The sequence below is a fragment of the Colletotrichum graminicola genome, assembly GCF_000149035.1.
Source record: "Colletotrichum graminicola M1.001 genomic scaffold supercont1.26, whole genome shotgun sequence".
NCBI classification, from domain to species: Eukaryota; Fungi; Ascomycota; class Sordariomycetes; order Glomerellales; family Glomerellaceae; genus Colletotrichum; species Colletotrichum graminicola.
Window position 1 is genome coordinate 459,597 of NW_007361030.1, and position 23,752 is coordinate 483,348.

Here is a 23,752-nt window from a genome sequence, read left to right on the forward strand (position 1 = left end):
CCGCATGCAAACACACCTCTGATCGGGTACGAATGCCTAGTCCTGTGCAACTGCCCGAGGACCAAGCTGCAGGGTGTTCTTTCTTTTTCTTCTTTTCCGTCTCTCTCTCTCTCTCTCTCTCGGACGCGGCGTGTATCACGGCAGGCGGCTGCGAGCCATCACCGCCCCGTGTGAGATCGGGGTCCCACACTAGTCGCCGACTATTGCGCAATAGGTTGGGGCGGCATATATTTTGGGTTCGATCATGGCGCCGAGCTGGACACGGCGACAAAACGGGACGAACGATGTGCGAGTACGAAAATTGGAGGGGAGTCTAGACACCATCAGGAACAGGAAAAGGACGGGTGGGAAAAGGAACAAGAAAGGGGTGACCTGGCATGGCGTGGTGATCATAGTGGTGGTGGTGTGTGTGTGTAGGTGGGTGTGTGTGTGGAGGAAGAGCAAGCTCCTGTCACTGGCACTGCAGCAGCAGCAGTTCTCAAGCTTGGAGCTTACTATGTATGGCTTTGGTTGCGTGGCTGCGTGGCTGCGTGGCTACGAGGTCGCGCCGACCTGCAAAAGGTCACCGATTGCTGCGCTAATGCAGCAGCGGCCCCGGGAACCAGTGCGCTGGGACCTTCTTCCCTTCTCTCTTTTGCTGCTTTCGGGAGTGACCCGTGGTGGGCCAGGGGGGGGGGGGGGGGAGGAAGCACCCACACGTGTATCGTAGAAAAGGAGCTTCTCAAACTGACCAATGGGAAGCGAGGAGATGTCGCTTAAGCTCGCAGACGGATGACCGGGCAGGTAGGTGCAAGGGTCTCAGGACAAATGCCTACTAGTATGCCTTGAGTGGGTACGAGGCAATGAATGTACTGTACAAACATGGAAGAAGAAGAAGAAGAAACTTGCTTGCTTACCTCAGGCACACCTCGAGCACACCTTGGCATACCTCACCTGACCCTCACCTTGCTTCCAGGTGCGATGTACTATGTACATCCACTGACTACTGCGTGGCTGCGTAAGGTGCTGACCTATTTCGGCAATTGAGATGCAGGGGGGCATGCGCCTTGTTGTCGATCTCATATTTTGTTGGATCCCCTTTGTTTGACATGCCTCCAACGGGGATTGCACTCTTTGTACGTACAGTAGGTGATTAGGTAACACAGTAGTAAAGCATTAGGGCTGTTCTCGACCTTGTTTATCGCTTGATTTTCTTTCTTTTCCTCGTCTGTTCTTCTTTTTTTTTTTTTTTTTTGAAAAAAAAAAAAACCCCCCTCGAGGACTGTTCCCCTAAGCGGAACCTCTTTCCGGTTCTAGAGCCCGTGGGAACCGAGTGTCATGGCTCTCCGCTGTACGTACGTCGCCGGCGGACGCAAATGACTGACCGAGTCTGCAGCTGTTTACGCTGCTCGAGAATCTAGTCTGTTATTTGGCGCGCCCAGCCTCCTGCTCGTTGTGTCAGTTGGTGGCTTGTTTGCCCGCCATTGGCTGTGCGAAATGACACCTGCACAAACTTTCCTCATCAACAACCAACTGTCAATCAACGACCAACAACCGACAGAAACATGCAAGTTTGCAACAAACACACACACACACTGTGCCATGTGGCAACCAACAGACACATGTGGTTTGTTTGTCACTTGCCTGGTCCGTACCATTGGCTACATGCACAGGACCCTAGATAGAGTCGCAGCTGTGTGCTCACACCACATTGAGGTACGTATCTTCTTCCTTCCTCTTTCTCTCTCTCGCCTGCATGTGCGACAAACCCCAACCGAAAACTTGGGAACTCTTGGCTGCGATTGTACTTTGCCGCGCCTCAACCTCGCATCAACCCTCGTCCCTGCCTCATCCCTTTTCGGGTGCCCTGTGTCGGCGTGTCAAACATGTCATCATATAACAACGGCGGCAATAGCTTGGAAAAAAAGAAAAGAAAGCCCGGCCGTACCGCCTGCAAGGCCCCCATATGGTCGCAAGCTCTTCCTCGCGTGTCCCGTCTTGGCCGTGCCCCAACATCCCGCCGTGGTCTACGTAGCGGCCGGGGTCGAGAGAGCATGGAAACATGGCCGTCGCATGGTGTTCCATAACAGCCTCAGACACCACCTCCTCGTCGTGGCACCACTGGAGCGGGGAAGGCACGAAGGAAACAGCCCAGCGACATGAGACTTTCTTGTCAGTCATTCTATTCTGGGGCCCTGACGCGGTGGCTGTGGCTTCCTCCCCCCACCCAAGAGCCTCGATGCGGCGGTCTTGGCTCGCTTGGAGAAGGACGTGTCGTGTACGCAACATTCCCCGTCTCGCTTTCGGGGGCGTGGACGTTAAGGTAGTTCCGGGGGAATGCGACGTCTCAACCAAGCGGTCGGGTTGTCCTTCTCCTTGTCCTCGTCCTTACTCTTCATAAGTCTCATCCGAGGGAGACGACAAAGACGGATCTGGCCCCCACCCAACAAACTCTCCGACCATTTTGTTCGCCGCTCAGCCAAGGAGAGCGGCCGTGGTCGACGAGACTGAGTGGACGGGATATTTTGACAAGCAAGAGAACGTTTCATCCCATCTTCCGCCACCCCTTTCGGCCCCTGGGTGCCGTGGGTCGTCCGGTACGTACTCGAGCACATTTTCCCAAACGTACGGCATAGCCCGGTCCTATACCCGGCCTCCGTCGTCCCCAACCTCTATAAATGTTTGTTCCGTGATGGTCCTTGCTTCCTTCTCGAAGGTCCCCTTGACGACGGGGGGCAGGTGGAATAAAGGGAATCCGGAAATTCGGTGAGAAGCGAGAGACAAAGGTGACCTCTACGTCCTTCCTTGCCCTGGTCTCGGGAAAATAACAGCCCCCCTCGAGAAGTGACCCTGTGATGTGTCCATGACTGAAAATCCACAGGGGAGGGGGTAGTCATGACTTCTGCATATCCCAAACCGACAAAATCTCCCAGGGCGGTGGTTTTGGAAAAGCTCCTTTATCCGCTTCTTTTTGCTTTCCTTCTCGGATTTCCGGGATCAAGGGGGGGAAGCAAAGACGGGTTACCCATGACGTATCCGTAAAGAAGGTACCACCTACCTGTACCGAGTACATTTGCCCCGAATCCTTTCCGGTCTCTTACGGCTATCCTCCTCTCTACCCGTCATGCGGTCACCGTAGCCGGGGCATGGATTCCGGGCTGCCGAGGGGACCTGACGGATCATTGGGAGACAAGGAGGGACCCGGTCAACATCAACCAGTGGGAAACGGTGCCGTCCTAAACGAACTCCATTCCGCACAAGCTGCCATCATGGCTCCGACGGCGACTTTGAACCCAATACCGGATACCACACCCCTCCCCCTTGTCGCGTCGCCCCGGCTGAAGCAAGCTGTGGATCTCGTTTGTGTCTTTCTTAATTTTACCATGTTGATTAGAATTTCAGACTGTCCTTCTAGCTCGCTCCTCTTTTTCCTTCTTCACCTTCTTCTAGTGGGGGGGCTTGAGAGACCCAACCGCTCCAGCAAGGGCTGGGTAGTCTGGCCAAAATTACCCGCCCAACAGTCCAGTGGTTCAGCACAGCGACAGCACGCCCCTCCCTTGACCGAGACCACCAAATTTCAAAACCGTTGGGGGCCCCCTGCCCTACTACGCTACTAGCTTATACATACCTGGTAGCAGTTTACCATGGTGTACACGTATGCCTGCGCGGTGCGCTACGGCCCTTCCCCCCGGTGCTGGGAGGAGCTTATTGCCACTGTGAAGGGACCGCTGGAACGAACCCAGCGCCGAATCCGCCGGCGGCCCCCTTTCCCCCGGTGACATGGGGCTTTGGGAAGCGAAAACACAGAGAGACAAACACCCTGGGATGTTGACTCACCGGCTCACCGGGGGACGTTGCCATGGATATTTCTGTGAAATTGGGCTTCCTTTCGGTCTGGCAACTGCCGGGGGACGCATCGACACCTCCCCTCCCCCCCCCCAAAGGAGCCCGGCCTAACCTGGCCTTTGGGAAAAGGTTGATTGCTCTGCCGGGACCGTCCACCGGACCGAATCCAGCATCTCAGTGGCACGTCGCTGTCTCGGTGAGGCCTCACCGGCGTGGATCCCATCTCATTTTCCGCCCTGCAAGCATGGAGACCCTCTGGGCCTGTTGTCAAGGTACAGTACGACAAGTATCCCGGCCAGGAACCACAACTCATCATCTCGAGTGTCCCCATCTTGGAATATCGAGGCTCCCCTTCTGGAACATCCGCATACGTGCCGGCTGACCGGAACAGTCTACCTTTATACACTAAACTACATACCCAAACTACGGGTACGCATTCACCCCTGGAGATATCCCCACCCTGCCCTGGAGCTTCCAGGACCCGCGCTGCGGTGTTACCGACTGCCAGGCCCGATGCCATACCCGTGCTCGTCTCCCGTCGTCCCCGGCGAGGCTCACTAGCATGGACTCCTGAGACCTAGTCCCTTCGCGCATTGTGCCCGTACTATAGTACTTTGTAGTACTTTGTAGTTTATATGCAGTACCGGCTCCCGAACCAGGCCCTGCCTGTCGGGAATGTGACAGATCACCTGTTCCAGGGGTAATCAGATTTCAGGGTACACATCGCTATTCAGAGATTAGTCAAACCATCCCACTGGTACGAATGCACGATGGGGAAGACACCCGGCCGACGGGGAAGCAAAAAGGAGGAAGATGGTGGTAAACGAGACAACACACCCATAGGGGGGGTAGGGGGGTGGGCCACTCGCTCCCTCACACGAAGAGATACGATGCCCAAGGGGGGGTGTAAGGGCGGTGGAAGAAGAAAGCTGCGGACAAAAAGTGAAAGACGACTCACGTGCGTCTGGCCAGCGGCATGCCCTCCCTCACCCTCGCCCACTCGTCCAGGTCCACATCCACGAAGCCAACGGCCCCCTCGGCGCCCTCTACCGCCCCGCCCTCACCGTCCACACCACCGAGCTCAAGCCTCACCCGGCCCCAGGGGTCGACGACCATGCTGTGCCCGTAACTGCTCCGCTTTGGGTTGTGCGCGCCCACTTGCGCCGCGGCGATGACCCAACTCTGCGTCTCGATGGCGCGGGCCCGTAGGAGCGTCTCCCAGTGCGCCTGGCCCGTCCGAATGGTGAAGGCGGAGGGGTACAGCAGGACCTGGGCGGGCCCGACAGCGGGGTCGACGAAGGGGCTCCTCGGGCCCGGGTGCGTCAGCGCGAGGGCCGGCTCGGGGAATCGAAGGTCGAAGCAGATGAGACTGCCGACGCGGCCGACGGGGGTGGGGAACGGACGTGTCAGCGAGGTGCCCGCCTGGACAGTTGCACTCTCGCGGAGGGCGCCGAAGTCGAAGAGGTGAAGCTTGTCGTAGGTCGCGGCCTCATTGACGGTGCCGTCGGCGTTGATCCAGAGGCTGCGGTTGAGGAGCTTCGAGACTGACGTCGAGGCCTCCGGGGCGGCCTCGGGGATGGGCACGTGGATCCCGACGCTGACGGCGAGGGAGTGGGTCTTTGCCGCCTCCCGGAGACCTAGCACGAACGGGGACTTGGACTGCGGCTGGCCGAGGGAGAGGGACTCTTGGGGGTTCGAGGCGATGTAGTCCGAGGCTTCAGGGAGGAAGAGGACCTAAGGTGGCGTGTCAGCCGCGGGTGTTCCTAGGCTCCAGTTGTCTCACTGTCCCTGGGAGGGGTTTCGTGTCGTGCAGCAAGCCATAGGCATTCTTGTTGGACCAAGATGCAAGGGGGAGCAACCGTACCTTTGCGCCACCTGAGGCCGCCTTGGCGACCAGCCTCACGCATTGCTCGAGGTTGTGCGACAGCGATGCCGTCGAGCAGATCTGACCAACAGCCTATCATGGTACGAATGTCAGTGAACCGCGGCGACCACGTGGCTGAAGGCTTTTGGGATGGCCGTTACCGCGATCGCCATGATACGAGATGAGACGGGAGTCCGGGATGCTCCTTGGGACGGGAAGATCTGGGAAAGTGGAGGGATGCCTGAGTTGTCAACCTTTTGAATGGTGTCTAGGCCGTCCACGTGGCGTTCACGACTCGGGCTGTTTATGGGTTAGGTGCGTGTGGTGTATGCAGCTATGAGCGGTGACAATCTTCCATGTAACGTGGACTTGTCTGAGTTGGTTGGATGGTGGAAGCGCCCATCGACGTTGATTCTCGGGCGGTGACCCCTCCATCTTATCACTTATCTCACGGTGGGTTGCAGCGGGGTAAAGAGCTGTCCCAACCCCCATCGGCGTCCATCCCCCCGGTCATTACGCTCAGCAAGATGAGACGAACGAAGCTAGATCTCGACAAGACCTTGAATTCTATGCCTGGTCATCTCTTGGAAGCCTGTTCATACCGTCGAGTTCAAGTGAACTCTGTACGCCCAGTACTAAACGGCCAGAAGGGCGCACGACCGACCGCGCGCTTCAGTACCACTCGTCCCCTCCATAGTTCCCATCGAGCTTCCCCTCCCCCTCCAGCCTCGCCAGTGCCTTCCTCACCCTCGCGACTATGGCCTCGCCGTACCCAGGCCCTCCCCGCGGCGGCGCCGGCTTGCTCGAGTCCTGCCTCAGCCAGGGGACCGTCCGCACGTCCGCCGACGCCCGCGCCCGCGCGTCGGCGACCGCCTCCTGAAGAACTGCCGTCGCGGCGTCGTCGAAGGCGCCGCCGAGAATCACGGCGCGAGGGGCGGCGGCGTAGTTGCCGCTTCCGATCGTGCTGGTGTCCGGATGGGAGGGTAAGGGTCGGGAGGCGAGGAGGGCGGGGAGGATCACGGCGCCCGAAGCAGGCGACGTGACGAAGTGGATGACTTTTGGAGAGGTGTTAGTGTCAATCCAGTCACCAGATTGTGCTGCGTATATGTAATCATTGGAGATGTCGCGAACAATATGGAGAGAGAAGGGGGGAGGGATCGTCGGAAGGTTAGGAAGGGCGCCCGTCTGTTCCTGGCTTACCGTCGTATTCCGGCATCAGACCGGCGATGACTTTGCCACCGACCTGCTCCATCTTTCCGCAGACCACGACGGGTATCGCGGGCGACAATGGCCCGCGAGGCTCTTGGAGTTTGCTGGCGAGCATCTTGCGTAGATCCTGAGCTTCGTCGGTCCGGGTTTCAAAATCCTGCTCCGTGGCGTCTTGGGTTGCCTTTGAGACCAGAGTTGTATACTTGCTAGTAGACGTCTCGCATCCGAAACATACACACACACACACACACCCGCAGAGAGAGAGAGAGAGAGAGAGAGAGAGAGAGAGAGAGAGAGAGCCTTTGGAAGAAGGTTTATGATGGCTGTGAAAACACTCTGGAACCCAAGTGGTAGTGTGTGACTGCGTTTAATGAGAGGTCGAATGAGTTCACGCTCATGTGCTGTCTCACGTCAGATTCGGGCAAGCCGGTTGACTAGTAGCCTCGTCGATTCGTCGAGCCAAATGCGGGCTACCTAGGCCAACGTCATTCTTCCAACGGCCAGTGACGCATCTGGAGATAATAAGCATGATTTCAACGCTGTTGCGTTCAACACCATATTCATCGCATGTGTAATCAACCCTACGAGGCTAGACGGAAACATTACATGCGCATCGTTGATTACTATAGAGCGAGCTCCATTCTCGGGACAGCTCTGGGTTATGTACGTAATCCCGCTTTCTCTATCTCCCGAAATTAACTGCTACTGAACGGGCTTTGGTGAGATATTATACACGAGACAATATGTTCAGGGGTCGAGACTAGTTGCCCAGGCCGTTCTGGGCGAGGAAATCCTGGATCTTGCTGGTCACCTCGACATGAGAGTAGCTCTGGAAAGAGATGAAAAGGTAAGCGCGGGAACAATAAATCAGAAAGGTTATCTCACGAGAGCCAGGCCGTGGCCAACGCCAGGTACGACGTAAGCCTCAAACGGAGTCGCATTCTTCAGGACCGCAGCAACAGCCGCCGGGATCGATGGCAGCTGGGGGTTGCCAGTTGCAAGGCAGTTGCCTCCGCAAAAGGGAAGGTCCTTCTCTGCAGAGGAAAACCGTAGTCAGCGCGCAAATTCACACGACTGTTGTGCTTAACCTACCACCGGTAATGACAAGAACGGGCTTCGCGAACGTGCTGGGCGACCCGGCTTCTCCCCCGATGGTCAGCAGCTCGCCGAACGTCACCGGCTGACCGCTCTTGTACGCCGCCGTCAGGATCTCGGGGTCAAAGTTGCCAGGAGCAAAGAAGTTAACGTGTGTAGCACCCTCGTACGCGGACGCCAGGTACCCAGGGGCGTAGTCGCTCAGCGAGGGGACGCCGCCGGCCTGGATGAAGGCGCCGCCCAGCAGGAAGTTGTTGAAGAAGGTTGTGTTTGCCGCAAAGCCCGTGAGGACAACACCGTCCGAGATGTCTGGGTACATTGCCGTGAGCGCGTACGAGTGAATAGACCCGAACGAGTGCCCAACGTGGACGATCTTATCGAACGTGCAGCTCAGCCCCGGCAGAGTGCCAGCGCGCAGCTTGTCCGTTAGCGCCTTGAGGGCAGCTAGCTCGAGGAAGCCCTGGATCTCGTTGATAGGCTCGCCGTGCGAGGACTCGGCGATGCCGAGACGGTCCCAGGAGAAGGTCGAGTAGCCGTAGTCGTCCACAGCTGAGCCGACGTAGCTGTAGTTGTAGCCGTTGGCGGGGAAGTCCCAGTAGCTGCGGTCAAAGCCGATGCCGTGGGTTAGGATCTGGAGCACGCGGCCGGGGCCAGAGTTCGGGCTGCAGTACGTTGACGCAAGCTGGTAAGTACCTCCGACATTTGCGTACTAGAGATGTGCAAGTTAGCTCCAGGGCTTCATTTTTGTTTCTGCTTCTTGGAATTCTAAATTTAGTATTTCTCTTACGCCAACTAGGTGCTCTGCTGATACATTCCTTCCTTGTTCTGCAGATCCGACTAGGAAGTTTGTGACGTCGATGTTGTTCTCAGGGGTCGAGATATTGAAGACGCCGTTCCTCGCTGTGATGGATACCTCGACAGTGAGGTCTTGGCACACTCGTGTCGCTGCGAGGGTTGCGAAGGCCAACGGCAGCGTGAGTGAGATCAAGTTCACCATGATGCTATTCGTCCTTTTGGTTGTATGTACAGCAGAAATAGGCGTATGAACACGCAAGGTTGACTGTGTCGTAGTGGTTGGGGCAACTTCAAACATCTAGCAAAAGTTCAGGGATAATGCTCTAGATATTTATATGCCAATCCTTTCCCGAGGACACACATATCAATGTATTGTGTTAGGGTGACGGCATGGCCCGGAAAGAAACCACTACCCGCCCATACGGAAGGCCGACCAGATCCTCCACCCTCGCCGCCCGCTTATGCACGCGCGATGTCAGCATGTAATTGGAATCCTCAACGGGCTTACTAGTGGCCTATTAGAAAGGCGGCGACTAGGGCAACAAGGAGTCCGTTTTTGATACCATGTCTCCTCACCGATAATATAACATACTCCTGACGCAAACTCATACTAGTACCCTACGCGAACCCTAACCCACCCTGCCTAATCACTAGCCCTACTCTAGACATGATAGTATTTGTAACGTACCAATACTAAGAACCTACGGTATCCATAAACGCACTCAGAAAGTAAGAACCGGCGTAGCCAAGCCAAGCGTGCCGAAGCGAGCCCAGAGACCTCAGCATTCTGCAGCCCCTAAGTCTATCTTGCAAGACAGGGACAATAGCGTAGAATAAGCGACAACTCACTCAGCGCCATTCTCAGAGAGAGAGAGAACCCGAAATTACTGCATAGCTCGCTCCGTAAATGATCTCATTCCTCGGGGCATGGTCGCAGGCCGTACTCGAGTCGGTCTTGGCTCCGGTCCTCAAGCATTGTCCAAGGGAGGAGGGAGGAGGGAACCGTTCCGACGAGCATCAGTTGATAAACCAGATACCGGCTCCATTGAGATTGCCGCAGATTCCAGCAGAGCAGAAGCTGCGCCGAATGGCAAGGTAGAACATGATTAGCTATGAGGGAGACTCGCTAGCCTCGCCCTGTCTAAGCGGGAGCAACCCAACCAAGCGCCGTCGATGCTAAGACATTGTGATCCCCACGAAGCTTGCATTTTGTGTCCCCACATAGCTTACCAATTCTGGAATGAGTCCGAGGGGCGGCGCTGCTGCAGAAGGCTCAGTCATCCCCTCTCACGTTCTCCGGAGGAACTCCGCCATGAGATAAGATTTTCTACACATGAGTACTAGTCAGCCGAAGACGGCGTTTGACAACCGAATGGTCGCTCGGGCCAATGTAATACTCCGATCTCCTACGTTAAACCAAAACGAAAACCAAAGTCACGGTGGCCATTCTCCTCCACAGCAACCAGCCATTGATAATGTAGCACGCTTCTTATTCAAATACAAATGTGATACACACTGACATGTCAGCCCCGAACCACATGAACTTTTTGGCTCTGCAACTGCTCAAAGCGGAAAAGACGGGCAGGAAGGAGGCTGACCCGCGATCTCGAAAAGACTCGAACGACGATGACCATTGATCATCCGGACGTCACGACATCATGGTCCTCCACAAAGGTGTGCTATGCCATGACAAATTTTTTGACAAATCCTCTAGACCAGTGACTGCGAGTCGGATGCAGATCTGCAGTCGAGATTGCCGGCTGAGGATGAGCGGTCAAATCGAGAATTTGGATGAGATACTCGGTGGCTGCTTACTCACATCCCAGCCATCGCTGAACGCCGAACTCCCGGGCTGGTGGTATGTATAGGTAGTTAGCAGGCACAGCTGGAGTATTTGAAGGTATTTACTAATTTCTTGTTTTTTGTGAGATCAGACACTAACTGAAGCTCTCGCTGTCTGCCTCTGAGGCGCATTACAGGTAAGAAAGAGGCCATCCTCTCCCCATGATCCGAAGGCCTGGTGTCTCTGCGTCATCGTGGCCCCAGTTGGTTGGCATCGTTTTTGTCCCCCTTCCGTAAAGAGCTACTATGCAGCCGACCGTCCGTCTTGACCATGCTTTCTGCGTAACGCCATGCTAAAATGATAAAAATACAACACGGAGTTTGAGCTACTCCTATGAATCCGATATGTCTCGAGAAGGCTTGCCAAGCGCAGATTGCTGACCGCGTCGAACGTTATCCAGTCCTTACTTGGGGTCCGATGTGTCCAGCTTGTCGTATGCCGCCTGCATAGCTCGCAACTCAATCTCGTCACCCTCTAGGGCCGCCACCCAGTCTCGCAATTGGATGTTCTTGCCCTTTTCCTTGTCTTCGCGCCAACTGCCGAGCCGTGCCCTCCCCTCGACTGTCAGGGCGTGGTTCACCGGCGCCGGGGGCCCCGGAGCGGCTGCGCCACCCGGCTTTCCGGGCGTGCCCATTCTCGGTGTGCTAGCACCACTGGCGCCGCCCGTCATCCACGAGTACGACTTGCCGCCCTTCTTCTTTCCGAATAGTGATCCCGTCTTGGGCATGCCAACGAACATGCTACTCGTGATGTTCTGATTGGCGTGGCTGCTAGCCTCTGCCTTTTTAACAGCATCGAGTTTCTTCTGCTCCTTCTTCGAGATGGACTTTTCCGAATCTGGCGCTGAACCACCGGGGGTACCAGGCGCAACCGAGCCGGCGCGGGATGGCGTTGACGCGGCCTCGGTAGTTCCATCTTTGCGGGCATTGCGCTTCCGCAACCGTCTCTCTTCCCATTCTCGTTCAGCCTTGCCCACTTCTCGAACAGTGTGGCTCATTGTATTCGTGGCTGCGACCTTCTGCACCTTGCTGGGCTGGCTGGAGGAAGCGTTTTCAAGAGGGCCTGTATAAGAGTCAACATACTGAAAGCATATGAGTACCATATGTACTGACGCTTCTGAGCGCTTGTGCGGGGGCTAGCGCCGTCTTCAGTTGCTGTTTGCTGTGTCACGTCCTCTCCCTGCGTTTCCGGGATGCTCTTCAGCGGAGCCGCTGCCGTCTGCCACTCCTCGGGGACCTCGCCATGGGACGATGCTTGTCGAATCCGAGCAATCCGATTCGAGTCCTCCATGAGGGTCCTAAGTCGCTGCTTGGTGGCGAGGGAAAGCAGAGCCAACTGGTCCACCAAGAAAGCCTCCTGAGGAATCCATGTCCCCGAAGTCGTCACCACGGTAGAGTCGGGCCCGCTCTTAGTGCTAACGGTCACATTAGGCGCCGGAAACTCCTCTGGCAGGCGCATCCGACCCATCGGCTGGTTGCTGTTCTTAACCTCTAGGTTAAGCGATAGACCCTGGTCCTTGGCAAACTTCTCCGCCTTTCGGAAGACGACGGGTACTTGCAGAAACGCGTTGTTAAGCTCCATAGTCCTAGTCTGAGCCAGACGCTTCGCGGACTCCTGCCAAGCTTTCTCCGCCGCTTGTGCCACCAGTTGATTCTGAGAATCAGTGCCAGCCTGCTGAGCAGGCTGGTTTGCTGGACCTGCACCATAAAAGCTACCCTTATTGCCTGGGGGGTAAGGAGGATAGCCGGTTCTCGACTCAGGGACGTAGAGTTCAGAGAGAAACTGCTCTTCGGCGCGCAGGTCGATGCCAGTACCGGCCAATGAGTCGGTCACGTCGTATTCGTACTCCTTTTGCGGTCGGTCGGGGGGTCTGGAGGGTGGACCCATAGCTCCGGGGGTCGACGGTTGCTGCATGACTGGCGTGCCTGGTGTGTTGGTGCCGAGTGCCAAAGTCGCCGTGGTGTATTGAGGGAGGGTAGGTGGCGCCGGCGGTTGAGGGGTAGAAACTTGCGGAGGAGGGGTCGGTCGGGTGTCCGGCAAAGCAAGAGCTGAGGTGGTGGTGCCGTTCGCGTATGGTGTCGCATAGCCTGGTGTCACAGGTTGCTGCTGCTGCTGTTGTTGCTGTTGCGCCGCGTTGGGGTAGATGGGAGAACCGGCGGACGTCGCAGCCGTGGAAGGTGTCACCGGAGCGCCCGGGCTTGCCGCGTAAGGTGAAGTAGAGTAAGGAGATTCGGGTTGTGGGGTTGCGCCAGGTGAAAGACGCGGTCGTTTATTAGGAGGAAGCGCAAAACCGGCTTGCGTAGCGGCGGGAGAGGGGGAGGGTTGAGGAGGTGAGAACGCCCTCTGCGGCATCTGAGGCTGCGACTGCGCCATATTTTCTGCGTTATTACAATACGTCGAGGAATAGATTCCAGTAGGTCGAAACAAGAGGTTAATCAGAAGCCGCTCCGATGAAGCTCAGCAGGCCAAACAGCCTGGGCAATCCTTACGCGACTCTGCCCATCTGCTGTGTGTCGTATCGCCCAGACAATGAATTCTCGAGGTCGAATCGTATCTGTTGATTATTTGCTACAGCTTGAGCTCGATGTTTTCGCGATCGCGATGTTGTGAACTGTTGATCGTTGGGTGATATCAAGCGTGACGGGATGGTGAGTATTTGGAAGGAGGCGCTGTTTCCAGGCGGAACTGAGAACCGCGTAAATTTAAAGTCACGTGACAGACCAGCCTCTTCTCCAATCCCGCGCAGAATGGCCTGAGCGTCTAGGCTGAAGCTCCAGTTGAACAAGAGCTGCGGTCAACTTTTACGCGACCCCTTTAGCACCTGCGCGTCACTCCAGCATCCTCGCCTTTGTGTCGCTCCACATCCCTACTCCTCTGCTCTTCGTTGAGGGAGGGCCGTTCCCGTTGACGAAACATCGCGCACAGGGCTGAGCTGTTGCAGATGAGCTGATAGGGTCAACGACGGTCACCATTCGGTGCGACAATTGCACACCGTAGTTTTCTTCCTCGCTGTCTGCGACAATCGCACTTACAATCATGGCGGCGAAGAGAAAAGCCTCGGCCATGGCGGCTACAGTCTCTGACGAACCAGTAGATCCTGCAGACGAGCTGATGTTTCTCTGCCTCGGGGGTGGAAACGAAGTCGGCAGGTCGTGTCATATCATCCAATACAAAGGAAAGACGGTTATGGTACGAAACCCCCTTCCCGCCAGACGAGCAGATACTGATGTTCTCGTAGCTCGATGCCGGCCAGCACCCAGCTTACGACGGCCTCGCGGCGCTTCCCTTCTTCGACGATTTCGATCTCAGTACCGTCGACGTGCTCCTAATCAGCCAGTAAGCCCCCTTTTCCCCCATATGCTGTTGGATCACAGGGCAAGGCAGTGAACGACTTGAAAAACAATATACGGGATCATGCCCTTGGCTCGGGACGGCGCCCTTTGGTGACTCTGGTACCCTGATGGAGCCTTTTGCTACGCCTCTTATACTATTTCATTCCTGTACACAGAAACAATACAAAACTTCTTTTCCTCACCCTGCCTTGCCTTGTCGTCCTCGTCATTGTGATAGCTCTCGGCGTCGTTCCAGGGCGTCGCTGTAGATACTTTGCGCTGATCCAGGTTGCTAATGGGACGATAGTTTTCACGTCGACCACGCTGCTTCATTACCATATGTATTGTCCAAGACGAACTTTAGAGGACGAGTCTTCATGACCCATCCCACAAAGGCTATCTACAAATGGCTCATCCAGGACAGTGTTCGTGTTGGAAACACCTCGTCCAACCCGACCTCACAACCAGTATATACGGAGGCAGACCATCTGAACACCTTCCCCCAAATTGAGGCTATCGACTATCATACGACACACACCATCTCCTCTATCCGCATTACCCCCTATCCTGCCGGCCATGTTCTCGGGGCTGCCATGTTTCTCATTGAAATCGCCGGTCTCAAAATCTTCTTCACCGGAGACTACTCCCGCGAACAGGATAGGCATCTGGTCTCCGCCGAAGTGCCCAAGGGCGTCAAGATTGACGTCCTCATCACTGAGTCGACCTACGGCATTGCCTCACACGTGCCCCGACTCGAACGAGAACAGGCTCTGATGAAGTCCATCACCAGTATCCTCAACCGCGGCGGCAGGGTCTTGATGCCTGTCTTCGCTCTCGGACGAGCCCAGGAGCTGCTTCTGATTCTGGACGAGTACTGGGGCAAGCACGCCGAGTTCCAAAAGTTCCCCATCTACTACGCCAGTAACCTCGCCCGCAAGTGTATGGTCGTCTACCAGACTTACGTCGGCGCCATGAACGACAATATCAAGCGCCTCTTCCGCGAGCGCATGGCAGAGGCCGAGGCCTCAGGCGACGGTTCCGGAAAGGGGGGTCCTTGGGACTTCAAGTACATCCGCTCCCTCAAGAACCTCGACCGCTTCGACGACGTTGGCGGCTGCGTCATGCTGGCCAGCCCTGGTATGCTACAGAACGGCGTCAGCCGTGAGCTTCTCGAGCGCTGGGCCCCGAATGACAAGAACGGCGTTATTATCACCGGTTACAGTGTCGAGGGCACCATGGCGAAGCAGATTATGCAGGAACCCGACCAGATCCAGGCCGTCATGAGCCGCACGACAGCTGGAGCCCGGCGCGGGCCCGGCGGCGAAAGTGAGAAGCTCTTCATCCCACGCCGGTGCAGCGTCGCCGAGTACTCGTTTGCCGCACACGTCGACGGCACGGAGAACCGCGAGTTTATTGAGGAGGTCGCGGCACCCGTTGTGGTAAGCAGTCGTTTTCCTTGGTTCCCCAACTGCACGTAGCGAATCGACTGACGCCCTTCAGATTCTCGTCCACGGCGAACAGCATAACATGATGCGTCTCAAGTCCAAGCTTCTGTCCCTGAATGCCGGCAAGACCCAAAAGGTCAAGGTGTTCAGCCCCAAGAACTGCGAGGAGCTCCGCATCCCCTTCAAGCAGGACAAGATGGCCAAGGTCGTCGGTAAGCTCGCTACTATCCCTCCCCCGACCTCCCTGTCTTCGCCCACGCAGCAGCAGCAGCAGCTTGTTACAGGCGTTCTCGTCCAGAACGATTTCAAGCTCTCCCTCATGGCCCCGGAGGACCTGCGTGAGTACGCCGGCCTCAACACCACAACGATCACCTGCAAGCAACGCCTCCGTCTTACGGCCGCCGGCATCGACCTCGTCCGCTGGGGCCTTGAGGGCGTGTTCGGCAGCGTCGAAGAGCTCCCCGAGATGCGCAAGGTCCCCAAGGCCGCTAAAGACGGTACGGTCGCCAACGGGAACGGGACCAAGACCGAGGACAACGAGGACCACGAGATGCAGGAGGATAGTCAGAAGCAAGAAGAGGCTGACGAGGAGGTCGCCCATCCCGTTGCGGCATACCTGGTCATGGGCTGTGTCGCCGTGCGGTATCGCAGCGACGGCGAGGTGGAGCTGGAGTGGGAGGGGAACATGCTCAACGACGGCATCGCCGACGCCGTCATGGCATGCCTCTTCTCTATCGAAAGCAGTCCCGCCGCCGTCAAACGTACGTCTTTTTCTTTAACCCTCCCTTCTTGGCTTTCCTATTCCCCAGTCTTCAATTCTTTCCTCAACGCAGAAAAGTCTAATAGTTTTACAGGCTCCGCAAGTTCTCACACGCACGACCACGCCCCTTCCCCGCTCCCCAAGAACCCCCACGCAAACGTCTCGGCCCCGGAGCGCCTCGAGCGCTTCCTCATGTTCCTCGAGGCCCAGTTCGGCGCCGACAACGTCAACCCCGTTGCCGAGCCGCGCCTCCCGTCGCAGGGCGAGGGAGACGCCGACGAAGACGCTACGGCCGTCAAGGCGATCAAGGAAGATGGCGAGGACACTTCGATGGACGTCTCGGGTGACGACGCCCAGCAGGAGGATAAGCTGGCGGCGCGCCGCCGGGCCGAAATTGAGCGCCTTCACAAGATCGGCATCCCCGTGCCCGGAATCCGCATCAAGGTCGACAAGATGGAGGCCGTCGTCTGGTTGGAGGATTTGGAGGTCGAGTGCAGCCACAAGGCATTCGCTGACCGCGTCAGACGTGTGTGCGAGCATGCTGCTGAGGTTACGGCTCCACTCTGGGGATAGATTTGATGATCTCAAAATGGACGGGTGTGGCGTTCTTCTGTTACGGCGTTGATGTGGTGTGTAGAGTAGTTGCAGTCATGCAGTCGCAGTCACAATCACAAAGACCTACGGTTGCATGCGAGAGAATAAAAGCCGAATGTTCTTTTGCATCGAGCTATGTTACAGAGGGACTAAAGTTACAATGAAAAAACAAGATGCAATACATCGCAACGTCGAGGCCCGAGAAGGCAATGAGTTATCAACCCAGATACTCCTTCAGCTCATCGGACTCTTCCAACGTAGTGCTGAAGGAAAAGGGTGTGAATGCCCAACCGGCAAACTCAGCAAACTTGGAGAAGGATTCGACCCAAGCCAATCTGAGAGAGTGCAACATGGCACTGGTACCCTCCATCATGACCAAAATGGCAATGGCTGGGTAGGCCGTTAGCAAAAACGAGAAGTGACAGGATGGCATCAGCAACTTACTAAGGAAGAACCACATGTAGAAGACGACAACAATCGCAATAGCGCCAACGATGCCTTCGAACTTGAGCGCAGGGCCGAGAGTCATGGACCAAAGCACAGCACTGAGCTGCTGATGAGCGAGCGACAAGGCCCAAAGACGCAGATACGAAGCCGTGTGGGAAACGCAGTTCAAGCAGAATTCTATGTGTAGTGTGAGCATGTGACCTCCAGTGCAAGGGACCGAGGTTCTTACCAATGGTGTGGATGATTTGATGAATCATGACTTCGCTGAACTCGAACTCCTCATGCTCCTCATCACTGTGTAGGTCTTGCGTGATCATAGCGACGCCCTCGCCATCAGACTCGAAGCTGGGGCGGCCGTTCAGTCCCTGTTCGTCCTCGTCGTCACCATCGAGTGCACTAACGCGAGAGCTCTCGCCAATGCCCCTATAACCCTTGGCGCGAGCATGGTTGTGCTCCCAGCGGAGGTAGAACGGCTTCAGGAACAACAAGACGGGAACTTGGATAACAGCAAGAAGCAAAAGGAAGACCTGGACACCGGCCTGTCCAGGATACAGTTGCGCTCCTTCCTCAAGAGTACCGGGCTGCAGAAACATGTAAATCAACATATTCAGCAATCCAGGCGGGTTGCGCGGGTTTTGCGGGTCGTTCCAGTTGACAGACCACTTGTAGATGATGCAGATAACCAAGTAGCCGAAAATGGACTGGAAAAAGATCATTCCAGGAACAAAGTTACCCCAGATATCGATGGGTCTCTTGAAGTGCTTGGCGTTGACGTAGGCGAAAATTAGAGAGTAGGTCATATGGGCCCAACCCAGAACGATACTCATCTTCATCTTGTAACTGTTGCTGAAGAGGAGATCGTTGTCCGTGTCATGCCATCTCCAATCCAGACCGAAGGGATATCGGTAGCCGTGATCATTGAGTTTAGCAGTGAGGGTCTGTCCGGTCTTGTAATCATCGGGAACATCCCACTTCCAGGCACTGTCGAACAGAGTCAACGACTTGGAGAAGACATCGTTGTAGATAAGACCGGTGAAGAGCGAGAAGAGACCCATAACTAGGGCAATGTATCTTCCATAGTAGAGCATAGCGAACAACTCGAAAGTGACCTTTTTGAGAGGCTTTTCCCAGTAGATCATAGCCAACGCCGCGGACACCATAATTACGGCGTGTCCAAAGTCACCGAACATTACGGCGAAGAGGAAAGGGAAGGTGACAATGACCGGGAGGGCAGGGTTGACCTCCTGATAAGTGGGAGTACCGTAGGCGTTAACAATGGTCTGGAAAGCCTCGGTGAACTTGTTGGTCTTGATATACGTCGGCGGGGTCTTGTTGGTGCGTATCTCATTGATGATGGAAGGCACCGAAAGTCCAGCTCGGTTTGTCACATCCTGCAATGTGGACCGAATTAACGGTAGGTCGTTGGTTGGACACCAACCCTCCGCAATGAGTGTGCGGCGAGCACGGTCGTAGGAAAAGAGGTTAAGGGTGTTGTAAACCGCCTTCTCCTTCGTAATAAGAACCATCCATGCAGATAGAGCCTGAGATATCTGAATAAGCTCAGCGTTCAGGGTCTGCTGGGTGTTGCGAAGGACGTTCTGGACGTCGTTGAGGCGAGCGTTGACCTCGTGGATCTGGTCGCGACGAAGGTCGCTGTTCTCGTCGACGTTGTACACCTCGGCACCCATGGATTCGGAAATCTTGCGGATCTTGGTCAGAATCTCTTTGCCATGAGCGAAGATGACAAAGACATTCTTGTGGATCTCCTCGTTGTTGGTAGGGTCGATGAGCGGCTCGGGAATCTCGGACTGGTTCATGTACAGGTTTCCACGCAGAGTTCTCCAGAGAATGCGCTCAAACGAGGCAACACGGTCTCTGTTGATAACACCAGCGACAAAACCAATGTTCATTCCAGAGAAAGACCGCTCAACCTCGGGGGCGGAGTTGTGTTGCTCAACATCCTGGAGGAGGGGAGCGTCATCGTTATCGCTAGACGCGCGGATCTCCTCGACATTGCCGTGAGCCCTGTCAAAGAAACCACCGGCTTCGCGGAGAACCCAGCGCCACTCAGTGAGTTCGACCTCGCGCTTCTTCAACGTCTCGTAGCTGTCGTTAAGCTGGAAGACGCGTTGCTCGAGACTCTGGCTTCGCTCGGCGAGCTCGTCAATCTCGGAGGTCGACGGGTTGGCAAGTCGCTCAGCGTCGACATCGAACTTTCTGAGGGGAATGCCTGCCTTCTCCATCTGAGTGTAAAAGTAGCCTGACGCGCTGTTAGTTTTTTTTTTCTTGCTGTATCGTGAAAGGGCGCGCGGTCGCAAGTGATGACGTACGCAACTGGCGTTCGACATTGTCAAGTCTTCGGATCTCCTGAGTGAAAGTGCGCTGGAAAGCACTGACTTCGCCGTTGAGCTAGAGGCGGAGCACGATGTCAGTTTCGATGAACCGACTGTCGTCGATACTGCGAACGGAGGGCTGGTAACGTACGTCTCGGAATTGGAGGAGACCAAGCTCTCCAAGGGCTGTAACAACCTCGCGACCGATTTCATTGGAAATGTACAGCTGCACCATACTCATGTTCGCAGAGCGAAACATGGTATCCTGTGCCGGAGCCATCTTGATGTATGACGGGAGCTCCGAACCGTTCGAGGGGGTAATGATCAAGCTTATTCGATGCCAGGACTAAACATGGAGCTGCCAAGTTGATGTCGTTGCCTCCGAATGAACAATGGGGCTGGACCGGACTTTCGGCGAAAGAGTTGTTCCATCCAAAGTCTGACTCGCCCCTCCGCCTAGTGTGGCGCGAACTGTAGGTGGGTCGTGGCGGTGCACTTTCCTAAATATTTCTGCGAATTATCCACAGGCAAAATCTTCTCACTTCTTTCCTCTACAACATCCAACAGGCGCACGAGACAAGACAAGAGACAAGAGGCAGTCGCTAATTTGCAGCGATCTGTATGCCTTCAAACTGACGTTTCTGTTTTCTCCATCGTGTAGCTTGCTGCAATGACAGCTATATCTGCCTTCTCTTTCCAAATCCCTGACGGCAGCCCAGCCATTATGGGCTCGAGCTTCTGAAGCAGTCTTCAGCTCCAATCAGCTTGCATCTCCAACTAACGTTCATTCAGCTGCCTACAGATGTATGTGATTATGGCGCTTTCGAAGCTTTGTTGGCGGTCCGCAAGGATACCAATGGTCAATCAAAGTCAATATGACGCCTAGAGCAAATCCAAAGTACCCTGCCAAGGGTCATTCTCCGTCGTGTTACAAAGTCTTAGCGTTTGCAATTAAGAACTTTGCGTCAATTTACAAAGAGATACATTCCACCTCCTTATTGATCTTTTTTATCTATGCAAAAGTGAATGCGTACCACTCTGGCCAGTATGAGCTGCAACTCATGTCTATGGCAGACACCTTGCACTTCTGCATCCCATGACATGTGTTATACAATTTTGCTATAGGGTCGTCATGTCATGTTATGTCTTTCTAGCAAAGTCTTCTTCGAACGGGATATGAAGAAAAATGCATTGGAAACCATGGGCGCCAATAATGCAGGCATGTTCTAGATTTGGTATCTACTTGCTTACTCGCCCTAGTGCTACGCATTGTTAAGCTACTTAGAGCTCCTTCTTCTCCTCCGCCGAACCGGCCGCGGGCTTAGCTTTGCCCGACACCGCGGGGGTCTTTACCGGCTGCGCCTTGCCCTGCTTCGCCGCGAAGGCGAGTCCGATGACCGAGATGATCATTTCGGTGACCAGTGTGACCATTCCCGAGCACGCCAGCTGCCACGAAGCGATGCTGACGCTGCCAATCGGTGCTTTGGGGAATGACAAAATCCACTCGGCGTAGTAGGGGAACCACCCGTAGGGCAGCCAAAACATAGGCTCCTTTGAATACCAAAAGGGCAGGCCGTATTGCGGCGCCTTGGTGAGGAGCCATCGGAAACCGGTCAGGTAGTTATCGAATTTCGATCTCGCTGCTTCTTGACTTTGCTCTGTGGAAGGGAAACGTCAGCATGGTTTCTCCCATAGTGTGAACGAAAGACAGTCTCCGTCAACCTACTGCTCTTCTCCAGGTGCTCCAGCTGCTTGTCGTGCGTGCGGCGAAGCTTTGCCCATTTGGCGAACTCATCCTGGCTGCTGGTTGCGTTCAGCTCCTTTCGAGTCTTCAGAAACTCGGCTTGCAATTGACGGTGCTGCCTTGCGGCCTTCGAGGTCGATATGGGAAGGTAGTTCAGCAATGCCCAAAGCTACTCGGAAGTTAGTCATGAACAATCCTTCAGGAGGCCAGTTGGTTGGGTGTTGTGTCAGAGAGCAAACGGACCAGATTGTTGATGGTAGCAGCTCCGATGGTGTTAACCAGGTGGGAGAACACCTCCAGCACAAAGATGATGACGAGTAGAGAGGGCATGGCGGATACCCTTTTGAAACTCGTGAGCGGTTATGGTGACTATGAGCGCATGCCGCTGCACTGATTTGGGGTGGGTGCAGGGCGAAGCTGAACTGAGGTTTGTCGTGCAAACGGTGCGTGACGGGATCTGACTGAGCCCTTTCGCGGCGAAAACGTGGTCCCTATGTCATTGCCCCGCGAGTTGCATCTTTAGCGGGGACCTGAGCCACGCAGCGCGGCAGGTAAGCAAGCCACAGTCCGCTACACCACACACACTGGGAACCAATCATCTCAAGCTCCCGCCTCTACATACCATCGGAGTACAACTCACCAACGTCTTCCAAGGTTAGGATCACTAACTGGACTTGGCCCATTTCCGTGGATCACCTGTCACTTTCGATTGCCGGTATACGACTATTCACATACAGTTGTGTGTACACGCGCCGCCGTGAGCTTTACAGACATGCTCTGAGTCAAGACCACACTACCTCACGGTTCCCAACGATACAACAATGTCAAGAGCTCTGGATAAACATGTCATCGCTGCCCTGAAGAAAGGCGACCACCAGAAAATATTTGACGACATCTCCGGTCTCTTTGTACAGCAGGAGGATGATCGGCTTCTCGAGATCGAGATCTTGGGTCCAAGCCATCCTCTGGGGCCGGCCGAACACCTGCTGCGGGATGAAAACGCCGTTGCGGTGCCCAAACTCCGCATAGTACAGGCCTTCCTCTTTGCGAGGCAGATTTTTCAGAAGAAATTGGCCGGAGAGGTTGTCGGTATCGAGTTGCTGCTCACTGCCACAAGCGTCATGCTACTTATGGATCCGGAGCACCTAACAGCCAGCAACACCAGAAAGCGCATCCTTCTTGACGCAATCTCAGCGGGAGACAATGCACATGTGCGTCTGGCAAGAGAGAAATGGTTTATCGACAGCTTGCTAACCAGCCGGCTGCATCGACATACAAAATCGCCCACGTTATGGAGTCATCGGCGGTGGTTAATGGAACAGCGCCGTCTTGCAGGACTTCCAGTTGCGGTTCAGCAGGACATCGAGTTGATCGTCATGGTAGCCGGAGAGCGGCATCCGCGCAACTATTATGCTTGGACTCACGCACGTTGGTTGACGAGAACATTTTTGGCTGATGCCGAGCCTGAAGAGCTGTCATCACTTATCCAAAGCGTCAAGAGGTGGTCTTTTAGACATCATGTCGACGTCTCTGGCTGGTCGTTCCTTGCCCATTTGATGGAGAGACTAGACGGTTGCGGCACGCAACAAACCTCACTGCCCGTCTTCGAGGAAACTTTAAGGCTGACGGAGTCTCTCCGATGGTGCAACGAATCAGTATGGTGGTTTTTACGCACGGTAGCTTTGAGAGCGGCGATGGGGCAGGCCGGTCGAGAAGAGCTCGCAGCTGTTCAGAAAAGACTTTTGGTTGTGAACGCCGATGATTGCGCAGAAGCCATGGTGCTGAAAACAGCACAGCACTGGTGCGAGTTGTTCGGTCTCCACAGCGATTTGGGATTTTCTGGCGCATTGAAGTAGATAGATGTGGGTGGAAATAGATGCTGCGGGCGGGGATCGCGTGGTCGGCACTTGCAGCAATGCCATCCAAATTTGGAGTTTACGTCGAGGCCCGAAGCCACTGTGACATGCTACCAGGTTGAGCCTTGGAATCGGTTCCTGCACGAGAGAACCGACATATATGGAAGTGCTAGCAGAACACAAGTGAAGGGTATCAAGATCAGCGTGCTGGCAAGGACGCGTGTGACTGGCAACATTGCTGCATGACAGTCCCAAATTGATGGGAAGATGCGGCACATGCACAGCAGCGTTGCATACTCTGCAAAAAGCCAACAAGATGCTCTGTGGAATGCATGTTGGGACTAGAGCACACTATTGGAGAGCTCAGCCGGCAGCCACCCGAGCTGAGCAGACGGCGGTGTTCAGAGGCTGAAACTCACAGAGACCTCGACCCCTGCCAATCACACCCACATCCGGACGCTCTCGTGCGCCTGCGAGACGATCGGGACCTACTAGTGAGCGGGCGGGACGACGGAGGTGGTTTGCACAGACGTTCTAAGAGACGTAGCATCCCATAGATGACATCGCCTCCTTCTTGGGATCGGATAGGGCATGTCAGAAGGGTAGACAA

General features: G+C 55.4%; 8 protein-coding genes across 8 annotated transcripts; 2 read left to right on the forward strand and 6 right to left on the reverse strand.

Moving 5' to 3' along the window:
• Positions 1 to 4,779: 4,779 nt before the first annotated feature.
• GLRG_06935 (carbon-nitrogen hydrolase) lies at positions 4,780 to 5,862 on the reverse strand (the record flags this gene model as incomplete). Its single annotated transcript, XM_008097475.1, has 3 exons — positions 4,780 to 5,559; positions 5,690 to 5,782; positions 5,851 to 5,862. 3 exons carry the CDS (start codon positions 5,860 to 5,862, stop codon positions 4,780 to 4,782), a joined length of 885 nt encoding a protein of 294 aa, XP_008095666.1.
• Positions 5,863 to 6,361: 499 nt separating this feature from the next.
• On the reverse strand, positions 6,362 to 7,013 carry GLRG_06936 (uncharacterized protein; the record flags this gene model as incomplete). Its single annotated transcript, XM_008097476.1, has 2 exons — positions 6,362 to 6,786; positions 6,890 to 7,013. The coding sequence occupies 2 exons, from the start codon at positions 7,011 to 7,013 to the stop codon at positions 6,362 to 6,364; spliced, it is 549 nt and encodes a 182-aa protein (XP_008095667.1).
• A 645-nt stretch (positions 7,014 to 7,658) lies between these two features.
• Positions 7,659 to 8,990, reverse strand: GLRG_06937 (uncharacterized protein; the record flags this gene model as incomplete). The annotated part of the gene is made up of 4 exons (XM_008097477.1): positions 7,659 to 7,727; positions 7,784 to 7,932; positions 7,991 to 8,702; positions 8,781 to 8,990. The coding sequence occupies 4 exons, from the start codon at positions 8,988 to 8,990 to the stop codon at positions 7,659 to 7,661; spliced, it is 1,140 nt and encodes a 379-aa protein (XP_008095668.1).
• A 2,044-nt stretch (positions 8,991 to 11,034) lies between these two features.
• Positions 11,035 to 12,983, reverse strand: GLRG_06938 (uncharacterized protein; the record flags this gene model as incomplete). Its single annotated transcript, XM_008097478.1, has 2 exons — positions 11,035 to 11,693; positions 11,744 to 12,983. The coding sequence occupies 2 exons, from the start codon at positions 12,981 to 12,983 to the stop codon at positions 11,035 to 11,037; spliced, it is 1,899 nt and encodes a 632-aa protein (XP_008095669.1).
• Positions 12,984 to 13,667: 684 nt separating this feature from the next.
• Positions 13,668 to 16,741, forward strand: GLRG_06939 (metallo-beta-lactamase superfamily protein; the record flags this gene model as incomplete). Its single annotated transcript, XM_008097479.1, has 5 exons — positions 13,668 to 13,820; positions 13,870 to 13,967; positions 14,271 to 15,402; positions 15,464 to 16,169; positions 16,263 to 16,741. The coding sequence occupies 5 exons, from the start codon at positions 13,668 to 13,670 to the stop codon at positions 16,739 to 16,741; spliced, it is 2,568 nt and encodes an 855-aa protein (XP_008095670.1).
• A 238-nt stretch (positions 16,742 to 16,979) lies between these two features.
• On the reverse strand, positions 16,980 to 19,822 carry GLRG_06940 (uncharacterized protein; the record flags this gene model as incomplete). The annotated part of the gene is made up of 5 exons (XM_008097480.1): positions 16,980 to 17,152; positions 17,207 to 17,386; positions 17,439 to 19,469; positions 19,540 to 19,618; positions 19,694 to 19,822. 5 exons carry the CDS (start codon positions 19,820 to 19,822, stop codon positions 16,980 to 16,982), a joined length of 2,592 nt encoding a protein of 863 aa, XP_008095671.1.
• A 1,001-nt stretch (positions 19,823 to 20,823) lies between these two features.
• On the reverse strand, positions 20,824 to 21,616 carry GLRG_06941 (CHD5 domain-containing protein; the record flags this gene model as incomplete). The annotated part of the gene is made up of 3 exons (XM_008097481.1): positions 20,824 to 21,200; positions 21,269 to 21,455; positions 21,530 to 21,616. 3 exons carry the CDS (start codon positions 21,614 to 21,616, stop codon positions 20,824 to 20,826), a joined length of 651 nt encoding a protein of 216 aa, XP_008095672.1.
• Positions 21,617 to 22,107: 491 nt separating this feature from the next.
• GLRG_06942 (uncharacterized protein) lies at positions 22,108 to 23,142 on the forward strand (the record flags this gene model as incomplete). Its single annotated transcript, XM_008097482.1, has 1 exon — positions 22,108 to 23,142. One exon carries the CDS (start codon positions 22,108 to 22,110, stop codon positions 23,140 to 23,142), a length of 1,035 nt encoding a protein of 344 aa, XP_008095673.1.
• Between the last annotated feature and the right edge of the window lie 610 nt (positions 23,143 to 23,752).